Below are 17,192 nucleotides of genomic sequence, written 5' to 3'. Positions count from 1 at the left end.
AATACGATACACGTGCATATTTCAAAGATTATTACTTTATACGTCAAAACATAAATATAGACAAAATTAAACATTTTCGTGGGAAAAAACGAACGAATGAAATTGTTAGGATAAAGCATCAACAAAATATTAATAATATTTCCAACGTACTATGCTCTTCAATGACCAAAGTAGGCGTTTAAAAATTCGGGCTGTGGACACAACAGAAATACAGTATGTTCATAAAAGTGTATCCTTGTATATGAAAATATGTTGATAGGTTGCAGTACGTTTTCTGAGAGATGAGAAAAAGTGTCGTACCTATCGTATGCGTGGGGCGTATCAGTTGATGTGTTTTTATTAAACAATGTATGTATGTAATGTATAATTAAAATAAACACAATCGTAAGTAGTATTAGATAGAGCAATATATGAGAAAGGAAAAATAAAGGGGCCTTAATATGTGGTAAGCTACAAGTGGCAAAGACGTTCTGCCTAACTCTTTGCTTTGTTTTTAAATTAGGACATTGTACATATTTTAAATAGTAAAGATAATAAAGAGTAAAACAGAGGAAACTATAACGAATTACATGCCTGTAAAAATACTTTATTGTTTTTGTGTAATTATGTAATCAATATGGAGATTATATTATTTGAATTAACACTATTATTTTTGAGTTTTTTATTTGTAGTATTTATATGTACTCTTGATGGTTGTATATAATGATAAAATCCGTCAGAAATAAACGAATCTTGGCAAAAATATGGTTGTCTAATAAGTTAGTCGTTTTAAAAGAGTAATTTATCAATTTTAATCATTAAAATTATACACAACTTCCTTCTCTTTTTAATTATATTTTGTATTATAATAATAGTTGTACATAAATTGCTACAATTATCAGGTACGTTTACATTACTTCCTGTACCATACTTGTACAGTTTGCATTCGCTTGACTTTCTTTTGCAGCTGAAGAATGCCATACATCAAAGCTTCTGCAGTTGGGGGACACCCTAAAACGTTTTTACATGCATAAATAAGAAGTTTTCAATATAAAATACCACATTAAAGCTTACCTGGTACATATATGTCCACAGGCAAAATCCTATCACAACCTCTGACAACAGAGTAACTGTAATGGTAGTAACCACCACCATTGGCACAGCTTCCCATTGATATGACCCATCGAGGGTCTGGCATTTGATCATATACCCTTCTCAAGGCTGGAGCCATTTTATTTGTTAGAGTACCAGCTACTATAATAACATCAGATTGTCTTGGAGAAGCTCTAAATACAACTCCATATCTATCCATATCATATCTGGGAGCAGCAATGTGCATCATTTCAACAGCACAACAGGCTAAACCAAATGTCATTGGCCACATAGATCCTTTGCGACCCCAATTTAAAAGATCATCTAACCTTGCTACTGCATATTCTGCCAAATTGTTGGTATTTTGAAAAGGGCTGTAAGGCTTCTTTTCAACTTTATCTGGCACTTTTAACTCTGAGGACATATGTTTGGCCTGAGAAACTAGAGATCCAGGGCATCCTGATAGGGCTATGTTATTGCGTATCAGGGATGCAAGGCCCTGATTAATAGTGGCTAAAAAAAGGGAAGAAATATTTTTATTTATGCCAATTTATTAGGGATAAGAACAAGTTTATATATTTCTTATATTTATTCGCATTTTGTTCATATATAGTATGACTCCCGCAAAGGTCAAATAAAGAACGTTATTTTTTAGTATTTTTGATACATAAGGTTATGAAATATGTTGCAATAAAATTTGAAACGTCAAGCTACATCTCAGTTGGAAAAGCAAAGTTAATTTTGTTCAAATTGCCGCATCTTATGCAACACAAACTATTAGATAGAATAGAGCACAAAATTAAACGTGAAATATATACGGAACGTATTTGTATATTTGCAATAAGATTTCATTAAAAGGAACGGCACATTATTGCACTATATTCTTATGTCAATTTACTTAATTGTTGAAAACAATTGAACGTATTTTGGTATTAACTGTCGAAAACTTACGCGAAAACATGATAGAGCGAAACATTTTCAGCTCTGTACCACCCTCGCTTCACGCAGTTGTCTGCTACACTGTGATTCTGCGCTTTACTGCACCGGATAATATTTACCGCAGTTCGCGATATTGACTATATGAGACTAGTATTTTGAGAACATTTAATTTTACTACATAAATAAACAACTGTTTGATAGATATTTAAAAGATTATTTATTTATTAAGTTATTTTTACTGTTGTTTAAGTATTATTTATTATTTGATATTGTTCACTTTTTCTAACCAAAAAATTGTAAACGTGTAACGATCTTGTAATAGTTACGTTTAAGAATTATTCGTACATTCTCGATACTATCTTCGTGCACTTTTCGAAGTTTTTCTCTTGAATTTCGGAATCTTCACGCATTTCTAACGCTATCCGGAAGTAGTTTATTCAATTTTGCAATGGAATATTGTTTAAACAATGAGATTTTTGCAAAAGTAAATGTATTTGGTGCGTAAGAGAGAAGTAAATTCATTCAAAAATACATACATATATATGTGATAAATTCAGGTAAGGAAAATGAATAAAAGGAACTATTCTTCTCCCTTCGTAGAATGTTTTTATTGGCTCAGTTTCTGTTTTATACAAAACATCTAACAAACACAGATGCTTTCCGCTGACATTTTTTCTTTCTTTTAAAACTTCGCCTCACGAAAGCGGCTAATCTATCGACTTCGCGGTTTTTTCTAGTCTTGTGGTTCCTTTAAGGGCACGCTAAATTACAATGCGATACTGATTTTTTTTTTGCTTCAACAGTGCTTGTATGACGACGCGTCTAATCATATTACAGTAGCTATAGTCATGGTGGTCGTTAAAAAGTCAAAACGTAAGAAAGTGTCTCTCAATGAGCGACTGCGCTACATCAGCAAAGGACGGGGACGTCAGCTAGGCCATCGAACGAAATTTTCACTATCGCGTATAGCTCGTAAAACGGATTCGCTATATACAAAAGACGGTCCCTACAATTTTGTCACTTTATCAACCGAGCTAATTTCACTTTCGCTTAAATACTCTGATTCTACGTACTTACACGCATATGTCCGATAAGTGCTTTGTTGAACGAAAACTGCGTTTAATTAAATCTCATTTAAATACTAGGCGCGTGGGAACTGTGTATGTGCATCTGTACGTCGTATCGTATAGAGATTTCGTAGAGAACTATTTAGCAAAAGTTCGTTAACCCATAAACATCTAGGTAACATTAAGTAACAACTTATTATTTCAGCAGCAACAACCGGGATCATTTGTTGTCCCTTCCCGTCTCGGATCGGGTATCTGAGTGACGCCCTCTACCAGCAGCAGCTGCTTAAATACTTTACAAATGTTGTAACAGTGTTGTTTTATCTCCTCGTATGACGGCCTTATGGCGCGTACGCATGTGACTTCCTTGTAATATTAATATGAACGCTTCCGTGTTTTTCGTTTATCAATTCATTTTTCTTTGATTTTGCCGTTGTCTCAACATAAAATTTTAAACATTAGCATTTAGAAATTACGAGTACGATTTCATATAAAGAAAGTCTGATTAAAAATGAAAAAAATACGCGTGATATACGCGTATCGTTTCGAAACAGCCAATACAGATTGAATATTTGTAAGTTCCTCTTTTTATTTGTTTTGTATTCGTCCAATTGCAAGGAAGTCGACAACAATCGATGGTTTAGTTATGGCACGAATTTTTCTGGAGCTTACAGTCTACGATGCCGAGGTATCGACTAATCTACTAAAAATGTGATCTTTAAAGATGATACTCTAAATTGTTTTCTATTGAACCTTGTCTAGAATTCTCAATTTTACTTTGTGCGCCGTTTCTTTGTTCATTTTCGTAGACGATTCTTTTTAAATCACCCCTACAGATGAAACCTTACTAACGTAGCTTCATTTTCGGACGTTCTAATGATTTTATAAATCTTTGTGAGCCTTCCGGTGCGCATGTTTCACGTGCGCAAATGATACTCACTCGAAATCTTGTCGGAGAACGAACTGCACGCGAAATGAAAATGACACAAGACGTTTTTTATGTGAAAAATTTCGAATCCAATTTGTAATTTTTTAATAATTACTTTCACTCGAGTGAATTCTACTTCAGCACCACCTTCCGGTAAGCCATCGTTGACATCATGAATTATAACCATGAGTAAAACAGGGAGTGTCGTTATCTTCATTAAATTGAGCAAGTTTTCGTCCAACATTGATATTAAAAGATTCCAATTGATATCGGATCAAGATAAGAAGTAAAACGAGGAAGGGGATTTTTTATGAAAGAAACGTATAAAAAATAATATAAAAGAGGTGTTCATTGTAGGAATAATGATATTCGTATTCTTTTCCCCCTTCTGTTCTTCGTCTCACTTCCTAATTTTCTCTCTTTTCTCTCTGTGCGTTAATTTTCCTTTTTCAATGACTTTCAAACATAAGTTAATCCGCAGAATCTCGTTTATCTGTTGTATCCGTTGTTGATATGGCCTGACAGATTCTGCGCGATTCAAGAGATCGAGCATCGCGAAACGACCATACATAACTTTCATTTGCGTTCCGTAGCGAGTATCACCGGCGCAGATGAACGTTTCTACGTAGCGTGTAAAACGAAAGGTGAAACGTTTAAGCGGCTAATGATTAAGTCTGCGTAATTCCATGGCTGCGATGTCGTCCACGGATATAAGCTTTTCTATGGGGATGCAAGAGAGCTCGCCACCAACGCATGACGGCGGCTGCTGCCACCTGGCCTCCTTCTCCGCCTCTTTCGCTTTCAGTTGCGCTTCTCTCGCCCTTCGTTCTTTCAACTTTAGCGAGAAGATTGCCACTGACCTGGCTCTCTTCATCAGGCTCTGTTTCACCCTGGTTTTCTTCGCCTCCCGTTCCTCCTTCCACGGTTTCTCCTCCTCTTGACTAGAGATCGTCTTGCTTGAATCTGAAAGACCGCTTGAGTCCTTCTCCTTCTCGGACGACGACTGTTGTTTTTGTTCCAGAGTCTCGCGTTGATGTTGTTGATACTGTTGCCTTTCAGCCTTCTCTCGTTCTCTTTCTCTCTCAGGGGAGAACCGGAACTTCTGATTCCTATGAGCTACTGTCCACGGAGGGGCGGATCTTTAAAAAGGAAGAATTTATATAGTTAGACAATTCGACAAAATAATTATTCCTTCACTCTAAATGTACCTAAGGAGGTCACTGTCTGAGGACGAGGCAAGGTCCTTGGAAACGATACAGTCAGTGGACCTATGGAGAGTCAGTTCATCTCCACTGCCACTGACACCAGCTCCACTGATCTCAGAGTCGCTGGACTTTCGTCCGCCCGCTTCGAGTCCCAATCTTCGAACCCAGTCCACACCTCCATGAGGTCCGATAGTTAGATGATGACTGTAGTGATCTGTTCCGCCTGTTGCTTCTGATTCGGTCTGGAGCCACTCTCTTGAACGTCTTCCTGTACATTCCAGAAGCGAAAATATACATACATATATAGAATTTATCCAGAGAAGCTTCTTAAACTATACCAATCGTTCTTAAGAAAATGGAAGCAGTCGAACCTCGTTCTCCACCAGGAATAGAGCACCTAGGCGAATTGTGGATGTCTCGTACGCTGCCCATGTTGTTCTCGGTTAGGAAGGGGATGCCTGTGTCACTGCTGCCTGCGCTAATAGGTGTCTGAGCCTCGGAAGGAGTTTCAGAGATTCTTGGCACTGAAGCTGCGCTTGGTGTCGGTGGGCTACTAGGTGTCTGCGTGGTTGATCCCAGAGTTGGTGTATCCGGAAGACTGGAGGAGGTTGCGTCTCCGGTACGATCGGATAGCAGCTGTTGTTCTTCGCTCTCTCCGTCTGCTGGACTCACCACGAATCTCCCTGAGTTCGAGCGAAATTAATATATGGTAGGAGGAAGGAAGAGATTGTGGGCGTGTGGCGATCCGATCAGGAGGCGAATCAGTGGCAGCAAAAAGTGACGAAGCGTTAAAAAAATGGCGAGCCATAAAATTACTCGAGTTCCTAGGGTCCTTGAATTTTCAGAATTCTCGAGTTCCCAGAGTTCTTCGAAGTTTTCGAGTTCCTCGTAACTCCTCAAACATTTGAAACACTTAAGCGACAAATACGAGTGCATTTAATTTTATACTGATCGGGTTTCATAAGCAGGAAAACTTTCCTTAATCGGAGAATAAGCGGAACAAGAAGGAGGATGCAACGATAGGAACCAGGTTGCGTAGCACGTTACATTCAAGAACGTTAGTTCCACGAATTATTTACCTATCACTGTGGCCGGTTGTTGTTCCGGTGATGGTGTGGACGACAACCTTCTGACCGCCTCTCGTCTCAAGAACTCAACCTTTGCCATTTCTGTGGCCACCCAATGTGGAATATCGGGAATTGCACAGATTATTATGAATCTTATACCAAGCATGATGTGTTCGAGAGCAACTATCAGAAGAATCGTCTGAGTAGCTGACATTTCAGGGAACATTCTTTGTACCTGCCCGCTCAAACCTATTAAGGCGCAGTTCACCAAGATGGCGACCAATCCCATTGCCTCCATGGCATTCTAAAAAGTAAAAAATTGTTGTATTACTTTGTAATTGTACAGGAATCCATGTAGATGTAATTTCATTCACTTCAGCTACTCACTTGCCAGGTTCCAATGTTGGAAACTCTTCGACCAAACGGCCGCTGGAGCACAAAACACAGCTTGAAGGCATCACCTCGTAGCTCAAGAAGGTTTCCAAGCAATGCCGCCATGGCAGCCAGAGGAAAAGCTGAAGAGAACAGGCACACGTATCCCAGCTGTGACAACATTTCCAGATGTTCTGAAAACGCCCCGTCGTACTGCGAATAGAGAAACGTTTCGCATATTAGTTTGTTTATGCACATTTTGCATAAAAAAAAAAATATCTTATAATTATCGTTGTATATTATTGTTAAAGTAAATCTTTCTTGTGATTCGTTGCTGTTTATTATCTTAGTAAAATGTCTTAACTTCTTTTTCTCATATTTCTCCGACAACAGAACAGCAACGATATTATGTATATACCACAGTCTACGTAATTCAAGGGACATCTAGCGGAACATTTTCTATCACGTGAATAGTGTAACTAGCACAGGTAGTGCAAGGGTCACTACGCTCGTCGAACGAAAAATAAGAAGCTAGCGTTTAAGAATGGAGTCAGCGTGATAAGCCGTGATCCTTCGATTCACCCTTTCAATTACTGTAATTTTTTTTATTCTTTTTATTTCATATTTCATAAAACGTTCCGTGTCTCGAGTTCTATAACTTCAATGTTCGTAAAATTTTCATGGAATTAGTAAAGATAGCTTTTGGCGTATTATTTAGAATTTAATGCAATCCTTATTTTTCAAATTCTCAAAAATTCTCTTTACGAATTCTTCCAAAACGTTTATTTTCTCTTTACCATGAAATCTGTAAATTTATCATGCGATCAGTAATTGAAAGGATCGAGTATTTAACAATAGGATGATCAGGTGACATTACCTTTTTGCTCGATATCTGCGCGTCGCCGACGGAATCATTGGGAAACGGGACAAAAATCATTAAAATTCTGCAAAAAAAACCGGTCAGACAACACAGGACAACATTGATTAGCTCCTCCGTCCGCGTGTGCATCGTACTCTCATACTTATCCTCCCCCAAAAAATATCAAGAAACCAAATGAAAAGAAGATACACAGAAGCCAGGGTTCATCAAGGAAGATACCGGAAAGGAACAATAAAGAATCATGATGTGATGTATGAAGGAACCCATCTGCATTGGCGACATTTACAAACCTTAAACAAAAAGAAGAAATGAAGAAACAAAAATATAATACTTCCATTTCACACACACACACACACACACACACACTATACATTACAACTTTGTCATTTTTCCATTTGAAATATCAGCATGTAACAATCGTTAAATATCCTTAATGTTTACTTGTAAATTTCGCCAAAACGTCAAGGATCAGCGCGTATCTGTGATAGTGCGTCGAAAACTAAAGAAATTGGCTAAATCTAGACCAAACCTTGAACGTAACGTCACTAAGTAGAGAATTAGTGGGATGCCCTACTCTGTAGAGGGAACTCTCCAGCTCAGCTTGGCTGACGTTTCGCGGCTGTTTTCCTTTCCCGCCCTCGGATCGTTCGCTCTTATCCTCCGATTCCTTTTGGTTCTCGTTCTCTTCGCCAGGTGGCGGCCTATCCTCGCTCGGGCTCAAAGCGCCGAACAGCTCGAAGCTTAGACGAGCCAATCGCAGTTGCTCGATCAGATACGGCACAGCAGACTCTTTCAGGTTGCCAATCACTTGGCGGGCTATCAGCAGAGCGGCCAGTTGCTGAAACCATAAAGGCGAACTTTTTATTTTTTGCTATCGAAACAGCCGACACTTTTGTAATTTTTTACATCTCTTCGAGTCGTTCATATGGTTTCAAGTGAAAGTTTTGAAGTGAATTTCAGAGTATAAAATTTCGAGTCGTTCGAGTTTTATAACTCAACGTCGTTTCAAAGATTCTTCGGTAGATTGAACGACAGTTTTCAGAGTGATTAACGATCTTCGAAATATTGCAATTTAAGATCTTTGCACAATTTTGTTCAAACGTAATTTTCACTGTACGTAATTCTTTAGTTCAAAGCAACAAAAAGTTCATGTATCTGATCATTAGTCGACTTATTCTACTTATTGCGATTCTTCAAATTTCTATTAAGAATAATCTAACGACTTCTAATAATAAGTGCTAATTACACAGATAATAGTTCACAAGTATATAAAGAGTTGTACGTGATAAAAAAAAAGTCATTCGATCTATATAGACTGTCTAAAGGAATTCCGTCTATGGACATTCTCGAAGTATAATCTCAAGAGAATACAGAGAGAGAGAGAGAGAGAGAGAGAGAGAGAGAGAGAAGGAAGAAACGGGAATAAAGGGGGACCCTTACCTCTTTGAGCCTCTCTTGATCCTGTAGGTAGAAGGCGATGTAAAATAGCGATAGGAAGGAGTTTACAAACTGAAACTGAAATACATAGTCTCTTCTGTATACTCTCTATTTGTCGTGGTGAATTAAAAGACACAGGCTAGAACGCACGAGACCACAAGCGAGAAAACGTAAGATTACGAACATTTGGCTACCATGAGCAACATGTTTGTCGTACAAGCGCAAGCAGAGTGAAGTATTTCTCGAGGGAGAATCGAGTTTTCATGCAGCGACAGAGACAGCCAGAGCAAACATTTTCTTTTCTTATTCTCTCGTTTGTCAGATCAAACGAAAATTGACACATAGCTTTCGCTCAGCGCTATGATTGGAAAGGTTAGATTAGGTCCACCTCTAAGAGCAGTTTGATATTTCTTTTTCGGCAAATTTTTAAGAAATTTTCGCGGTACAATCTTTCAATTATATGTTCGGGATGAATGTTTTTTGAACGTTTAATTGAAAAAAATATTCATGCTGCGTGGACGGCGTTGAAAGTTGTTTCAATCGTTGAATAAATTGTTTTACAAGGAACGAGATTTTATTTAAAAAAATAAAGGAAAATGATAATTCTACGAATTGATTAGAGGAGGACACATGAGAAACATCTAGCGCAATACATAATGTAATATATAACTCTATTCGTTGAAAATGGAGAGAGAGAGATTCTTCTGTTATTACCAGTGCCACCTTGTAGATCAGATGATTCTCGTACTCTGTGTCTAGCCGATAGTTTTCTGCGTCCAACATACAAAAATTACAAAATACTATCTACTGCAACATGACTGCTCTCCAATATATAAAAGATGGAAAAAGAAAAATAAAGAAAGGTAGAGATAGAATAGATAGAGGAATATTAACAATATCTATGTATAAATATATATGTGTATAATATAATATCTTACTCTTATAATGTACTCCTATAATCAGGAGAAGAGAATACAAAAAACATTCGCCTGTTAAAAGATCCATTATTCTATTAAAAGATGTTAATGATCAGGGACATAGTTTTGAGTTTATTTTCTAATAAAAGCTAAGCCGTGAAAAGATTCGAAAAAAAGTATATGTATATATTTGTATGCTATAGGCTCTTGACAGTCTTAAAAAAAAAAGAAAGAACAAGAGAACTGAGAGAAACTAGACGTGCACAGTGTCTCGTGAGAATACACAAAAGTCGATGCTTGAAAAAAAAAAAAGAGTTCATTAGAAAAAAAAAAAAGAAGAAAAAAGTACGCTCTCTCGTATCTCGCTTTTCGCATGGGAATACGTAACAATATACTTATGTATATGTACGTACCCCCGAGAAAGAGAGTGATAGCAAGACTATATATGTATATATATATATATATATGGGAACCAAAAAAATGTACATAAGTTTTTCGTCCATTTTCCTTCTTGCCTGCCTCTATACATACGTACCCATATCGTTCAACCATACGGCGACTTTGAAATACGCCTCGTCCATTAACGCTATCACCACTGCGAGTAGAACTTTTGGCACGTAGCTCAGCCAGAACCCATAACCCCTCGACTCTAGCCGAGCATCCCACCAATCCTGAAATGATTTTTTGAAACATTTAAAAAGCAGGTATATAAGAAACAGCGAATATTCGAATAAGACGTTCAGAATATAATCGTAGACGGTTTATAATGCGTAACTCTGTCGGTATGTAACGACATATTCGACAGTTGCAAGATGCAGCGTTGCATGACCGGTGTAAGGGGCGCCATATTAGCATACAGTACCGTGCTAGTCAAAATAATGGGAAATAATTAAATACATACGTACCTAGTCATGCGAGCATTTAATTATTTTTATTAACTTTACCATTATAGCCATCTATGAAATTTATCTTAATTCGAAAGATTCTGATAGTATTATTTAACGTTTTCAAACCTAACGTACAATTTTGTATTACTTCTTTCTCACAGAAAAATCTATTAAAATAGTTATTTCGAAATTTATTTAAGAACGAGATTAATATTTGTTTCGGAAACATCGTTCGTCAAGATCGTTCAACAGAGTTTGTGTATAAAAAAAAAAAAAAAAAGAAAAAATGAAAAAGGAGGAAACGCGGAAACAGTATGGTTCTTTTAGGCAATTGAATTCGGAAAGTTGGTCGAAACGCGACGAAAAGTTTGACGGCATAATGATAAATCGATCGGCGGAACAGCTGGCCCCTGTTCAACTAATTCCGTTCGTTCGAAAAACTGCAGCCTTTTCGTTTTTCTTCGGCCCCGGTAGATTTTTCCAGCAGCTTGACAAAAACATCGTTCAAGCCTGGAAACTAAACTGTCCCGGGCTTTTTCGTCGCGTCGCACAATTCCGTAAAGGAAACTTCCTTGAGTGCGACTTTAGGCACGCTGCCAGGCACGAATTTCACCCGGAACAGTCTGTTTTGTTCGCGATTTATTCCTCGGACATTTCCGAACAAGTATGACAAAGTAGGAATTTCAATGCACGAAACGACGAAGGAGGAATTTTTTATTAAGCAGCGATTTCGAGAGTTGCGAATGTTAAACGATATACGATACGTTTGATCTGCCAAGTTAAATCTTCTATTTATTAAAAATCAGAGAAATGGATCAACTGATTCTTCTATTCTAATTCTTCCTATTGTAGCAACGCCACAAAATACAAGAAAGAATGTTTTTTTATAATAAATAATCGAACGACGGATGAAAAAATGTATCGGAAAGAAAATTTCTCACTGAAAGTTTACTTATGATGTTAAAAGGGTTGTTAAATAGGGTATAGAAAGAAAGAGTAATTCGAACCTGTATCTGAAAGCTGAGTATCATCACGATGAAAACGAAGAATAAGCACGCGGCGATCACCGGTACGCTGACGAAATACCGGAACATGTTCCTCTTCCATCTAGGATAGGTTGGCTCCAGTCTTCCGGTCACAGGCGAGGTCTCCAAGGTGCCCTGCAACAGTGAGAAGAAAAAGAAAAAAAACGAAGGGAATTAAATTACATTCGGGGGAAACTTTCTCGCGGTAATTTCATGCCGGGGAACCGGCGAAACCGGCGGAAGTAGAGACGAGAGGTTTTCCTGAGTTCGCGGAGCTTTCGAATTCCGGGGAATTTGTTTTACTACAGTTCCCCGTGTTCGATGATATCGGAATTCGCGAAATTTGAGTTTCCGGTGTTTCCCGAAATTTGATTTCCCAGAGTTTCCCACGTTTTAGAGGCTTTGGAGCTCTCGGAATACCCGAAATTTGAGTTTTCGGAGGTATTCGAGTTCTCAGAGTTTCCCGAAATTTGATTCCCCAGAGTTTCCCCATTTTAGAGGCTTTTAAGTCCTCAGAGTCCCCGAAATTTGAGTTTTCGGAGGTATTCGAGTTCTCAGAGTTCCCCGAAATTTGATTTCCCAGAGTTTCCCACGTTTCAGAAGCTTTCGAATTTTGGAAATCCCCGAAATTTCAATTCCCAAAGTTCCCCACATTTTACAGGTCTTCGAATTCCGGGAATTCCCGAAATTTGAGGTCCTAAAGTCTTCGAGTCCTCAGAGTTCCCCGAACTTTTAATTCCCAGAGTTTCCCACGTTTCAGAAGCTTTCGAATTTTGGAAATCCCCGAAATTTCAATTCCCAAAGTTCCCCACATTTTACAGGTCTTCGAATTCCGGGAATTCCCGAAATTTGAGGTCCTAAAGTTCCTCGAGTCCGCAGTGTTCTCATCATTCTCATAATTCGAATTCCCCCGCGATTTAAATACCTTCGAGTTCCCAGAATTTCCGAAATTTGAGAGACGGTAGGTGTTGGTAATTGCTCGGGAACTTACCGTGAACAAGGGTCTAGGCTCGAGAAGTAGGTCATCCCTTTGATCCAACGTGCCCCACCTGTAGGCCAATTCGGCACCCCTTCTTTTCCACGTTTCTAGATAAACGGTGGCCCAGATTACGTTGAAGACGGAGAACAGTACATACGCTACGTCTTCCACCGCTTGATTCCTACCGATGATGCCCACCTATGGTGTAATCAAATACGCAGAATAATACGACGTGTATGTGTGTGTGTGTCACAGCGTTAAAAACGAAATGAGAAGAAAAATTGGACGAGTTTTTCTTTTTTTCTTCTGTTATTTCTCGTTTTACCCAGTATATGGCACCCACTGCAGCTGGAACGATCAAAGCGGTGGTGTAATGACCGAGCCACGCGAAGTACATGGTAATCTTGACACCGAAGTATTTACAAATGTCGTCCAAGGGTTGGGGGCTGAGGAACGCGCGGACCCATGTCCGCTGCAGCTTCTCCAACGCAGGCAATTCGTGAAGAGGGAAGACCTGATCGAACATTCACAATCATATTCTACTTACAACTATGTACTCCTTTTTATCTCGTACAAAAGAAGCATCGATGAAAAGCTCGATTTTACTACATCTACATATACAGTGGAGGGCAAAAGTATTCATACGCCCTATAAAATGGAATAACTTTCTTAAAATTGGACCAAACGACTTGAGTTTCTTCGAGAAGTTAGAAAGATTAGTTTACTAGATGACGTGTAAAAAAATTTTTCACAAAAGAGCGCAACGCGACAATGTCGAAAAGTTACAAATGGTAATACTTGCTGGTGTATCGAGCATTCACTGTTTTTCGAAAGCTGCTGGTGGGTCATTTTGGCCTGGCCGGTAGTTCTACTGTTAAATTTAACTTATACGAAAACTATCGTCAAAAATTCTATCTGATTACGTATACGTATTTCTTTATAATAGAAAAGTGTGAAAAAGCTGAGATCGAAGGAAACTTGACACTGATTCGATCTTCAGATGGAAGATTTACAGAACATTCGCGTTATATCAAGTGACACCAACCTACTAGTGTGGGTCGTCCTTAGAAGGACTCAGGGTGCCTCAGCTTTGTAGCTTATACCCCTATCAGACCAGGTTTCTACTTTCCATCGAAACCACCAACCGAAGAACAAGCCAGTGTATGAGCGATGACGCCCGACCATGCTTGAACCCCAACTTGGCAGTAAGGATTTTTGCTGTTGGACTTTTACAATTTCTAGACGTTAGTAAGGATGGAACTAACGTCTGTGTGAAATTTCAGCCCGATTGGAAATTTCAGCTCGATAAGTGACACCAACCTGGGAGATGATCCCAGCAGAAATGCACTTTGGAATGATAGCTTGACCCTCGACCATCTTCAGACCAGATAGACTGTGAAGATCTTCTGGACCTGCCCTAAGTGTGTGCAGCAGGTGCAGGACCAACGACTGCCTCTCCTGAGTGGTGAAGAATCGAGTTTCGTCGTCGCTGCCTTCGAAGCAGTTCGCTTCAGAGCCCATGAACTCCTTCTGTCCTCCGCCGTACTCTTGTCGCAGAGTTTTCGGCAAATGCACCTCTTCGGCGGCTTTCAACAGTCTGCCGAAAACGGTCGAATGTTTGTTCGAGGTGGACAGAGTTTATATTAGGTGTACAAATTAATTCATGCGATTAATCAGCTGTAAACTTTACTTCGAATTCAATCTTTTTCTCCCGCTGTGTTCGAGTTCTGAAGTTGCTTCTGTTAGCAAAACGAAACACTATCGTCACCAATGACACAACCTAGGAAACAGTGGAGAACTTTTTGCGTTTCAACTTGAAAAAAGTGCTCTTGAAGCGAGAGGTCCTTGTGACGGGAAACTCTGCCTCATGCGGCTTATTCCATCGGACTGTTATCTCTTTCGTTCACTTCACCACCATCTATAACCCAGCCGTACTCAACCAACGGCCCGCCAAGATCCCGTGTGCGGCCCGAAACACGCACAGACACAGTTAGAGTTCGTGAGAGAAAGATAATTTAATTGACATAATACCAAGATATAAACTGTACTAAGTTACGGCCCTCCAAAAGTTTGGAATCACCGAGCATTGGAATTTACACGAAAATTTCCAGAAAAAAGTCAGCGACTTTGAGAATCTTTTATCCTTCTAAAAGTAGAATTGAGATAAACTTCAAGTCTATAAAAAAATTGGCAACAGATTTAATATCGACGAAAAGTGGGAGGTGATTCGAAACTTTTCGTCGGTAGTGTATGTGGCCCGGGAAGAAAAAAAAGTTGAGTATGGCTGATCTAACCGATTCAAAATTCAAAACGTACGAAGATGTCGATAATAGCATTGCTGATTTTATACCTTCGAAACCGGCATCATTTTTTCGAAAGGGAGTTCGCTAACTGCCTGAGAAATGGAAGAAATGTAGTGTAAAGTTGCCTAATATGAGACCCATTTCTTAAAGAAGTCGTAACTGTCGACTAAGAACACTTTTATCAAAATTCGATGCATGTTTTAAAAGTACGATATGTATTCTTTTGTAAGGTACTGGAATGTACGGTAAAGAGAATTCGGTTCCTTCGTAATAAAATAAAAACGAAAATTACGCAAATACACAGATTTCAAAAATGGGTTCCTAATTATGGAAAACTATTTTTCCCGTCTTTTTTCACACAATGGGGCGTATTAAGACTGTTTCTTCAGCACCGCAGACTTCGTGGGCTCGCCGGTAACACTTTGTACGCTAAAAGAAAATTGGGTGCCTAATATGAGACTCTTCTTGTAACAGGAACCTCCGAGGGTCTCATATTCGGAGACAATAACACGATAGCTATTAAGCAGCTTCGAGATTAAGTCTTTGTTATTTAACGATACGCAACTAGTAAGCCTTAAACTCCAGTATTTATGAAAATGATTATAAACTTACTATTTTGGGGGTATTTGTAATTTAATCGAACCACTTGAAAAACTTTCTGCAACGTATTGCACAAATATGCTTGTTGAAGACGCTCAATCGATTTGAATCAAATTTCATATTTAATTTGATAATTAACGCGGTTAATTCGAGAGTTCTGTAACGGAGATATGCTGGGGTCTCATAGTCGGCTACTTTACCCTATAGCAAGCGATGGAGATTATTTCCAACACTGAACTGTACTTTGTTCAAACAAAGGCCACGAATTAATTTGTACACCTAATAGTTAACACATGAACGGTAGGTATATAGAGTCTTTTGGGGAACGGATGGTATACTTACACGCTGAAAGGGGCTGTTAAGTAAAACCCGTAACTATCTGACGAGGCATGGTGCCGTACGTGCACCACTAGGCCCGGGGTTCCAGCCCGAAGTCTGCCTAGAAGCCACATCAGGGTTTCGTCGCTCGTTCCGCTTGGGAACATCATCACGACGTCGCATTCCTGAACAGACGAGAACTCGTGAACGACTGATATCGAATTGCTTTGTCGAGAAATATCGTTGGAAGTTTTGATCGATGGATTTTTACGTTTCTCTCGGTTTCCTAGGATTTTCGAGTTCCTGAAGTTCCCAAGTTCACAGAGGTTCGGGGATTCCTGAAATTTCAGTTCTCAGAGTTGTACGAGTTTTTAGGATTTTTCGTGTTCTCAAGATTCTTGGGATTCCCGAAATTTCCGTTCCTAAAGTTCCGCGAGTTTTTAGGATTTTCAGAATTCCCAAAATTTCAGTCCCTAAAGTTCCCCGAGTTTTCAGGATTCTACAGAATACCCCGAAACTCTCAGAGAGTTCCCAAATAGGAAAACGACACTCGTAACTTTTTCGGGAATCAGAATGGTCGCGTTACTTTTCGAGTTCCTGAAAAGCTGAAATTCCCAAATTGTGGAGTTCACAGAGTTTCGGGGATTCCTGAAATTTCAGTTCTCAGAGTTGTACGAGTTTTTAGGATTTTTCGTGTTCTCAAGATTCTTGGGATTCCCGAAATTTCCGTTCCTAAAGTTCCGCGAGTTTCCAGGATTTTCAGAATTCCCAAAATTTCAGTCCCTAAAGTTCCCCGAAACTCTCAGAGAGTTCCCAAATGGGAAAACGACACTCGTAACTTTTTCGGGAATCAGAATGGTCGCGTTACTTTTCGAGTTCCTGAAAAGCTGAAATTCCCAAATTGTGGAGTTCACAGAGTTTCGGGGATTCCTGAAATTTCAGTTCTCAGAGTTGTACGAGTTTTTAGGATTTTTCGTGTTCTCAAGATTCTTGGGATTCCCGAAATTTCCGTTCCTAAAGTTCCGCGAGTTTTTAGGATTTTCAGAATTCCCAAAATTTCAGTCCCTAAAGTTCCCCGAGTTTTCAGGATTCTACAGAATACCCCGAAACTCTCAGAGAGTTCCCAAATAGGAAAACGACACTCGTAACTTTTTCGGGAATCAGAATGGTCGCGTTACTTCCCAGTTACCAGGGGGG

The 17,192-nt window shown here is 39.1% G+C and overlaps 2 protein-coding genes across 2 annotated transcripts in view; both read right to left on the bottom strand.

Moving 5' to 3' along the window:
- Positions 1-795: 795 nt before the first annotated feature.
- On the bottom strand, positions 796-2,104 carry LOC108574283 (NADH-quinone oxidoreductase subunit B 2-like). The gene is made up of 3 exons (XM_017936846.1): positions 2,023-2,104; positions 1,054-1,584; positions 796-990 (listed from the first exon to the last, which is right to left on the bottom strand). The coding sequence occupies exons 1-3, from the start codon at positions 2,045-2,047 to the stop codon at positions 893-895; spliced, it is 654 nt and encodes a 217-aa protein (XP_017792335.1). The 5' UTR covers positions 2,048-2,104; the 3' UTR covers positions 796-892.
- A 2,214-nt stretch (positions 2,105-4,318) lies between these two features.
- LOC108574238 (anoctamin-8) overlaps positions 4,319-17,192 on the bottom strand; it is a 42,335-nt gene continuing 29,461 nt past the window's right edge. The window contains exons 3-17 of the mRNA XM_017936783.1: positions 16,020-16,180; positions 14,095-14,371; positions 13,100-13,288; positions 12,787-12,972; positions 11,778-11,930; positions 10,419-10,554; positions 9,681-9,736; positions 8,970-9,044; positions 8,059-8,367; positions 7,527-7,541; positions 6,665-6,862; positions 6,290-6,581; positions 5,582-5,893; positions 5,214-5,478; positions 4,319-5,144 (exon numbers count right to left, since the gene is read on the bottom strand). Of these exons, the coding sequence (XP_017792272.1) occupies positions 4,667-5,144; positions 5,214-5,478; positions 5,582-5,893; positions 6,290-6,581; positions 6,665-6,862; positions 7,527-7,541; positions 8,059-8,367; positions 8,970-9,044; positions 9,681-9,736; positions 10,419-10,554; positions 11,778-11,930; positions 12,787-12,972; positions 13,100-13,288; positions 14,095-14,371; positions 16,020-16,180 (3,102 nt within the window). The 3' untranslated portion in view covers positions 4,319-4,666. The remainder of the gene's footprint in view (positions 5,145-5,213; positions 5,479-5,581; positions 5,894-6,289; positions 6,582-6,664; positions 6,863-7,526; positions 7,542-8,058; positions 8,368-8,969; positions 9,045-9,680; positions 9,737-10,418; positions 10,555-11,777; positions 11,931-12,786; positions 12,973-13,099; positions 13,289-14,094; positions 14,372-16,019; positions 16,181-17,192) is intronic.

The sequence above is a fragment of the Habropoda laboriosa genome, unplaced genomic scaffold (genome assembly GCF_001263275.1).
Source record: "Habropoda laboriosa isolate 0110345459 unplaced genomic scaffold, ASM126327v1 scaffold176, whole genome shotgun sequence".
Taxonomy (NCBI): Eukaryota; Metazoa; Arthropoda; class Insecta; order Hymenoptera; family Apidae; genus Habropoda; species Habropoda laboriosa.
Note: the sequence above shows the minus strand (reverse complement) of the source record. Positions and strands in the feature narration are given on the sequence as shown.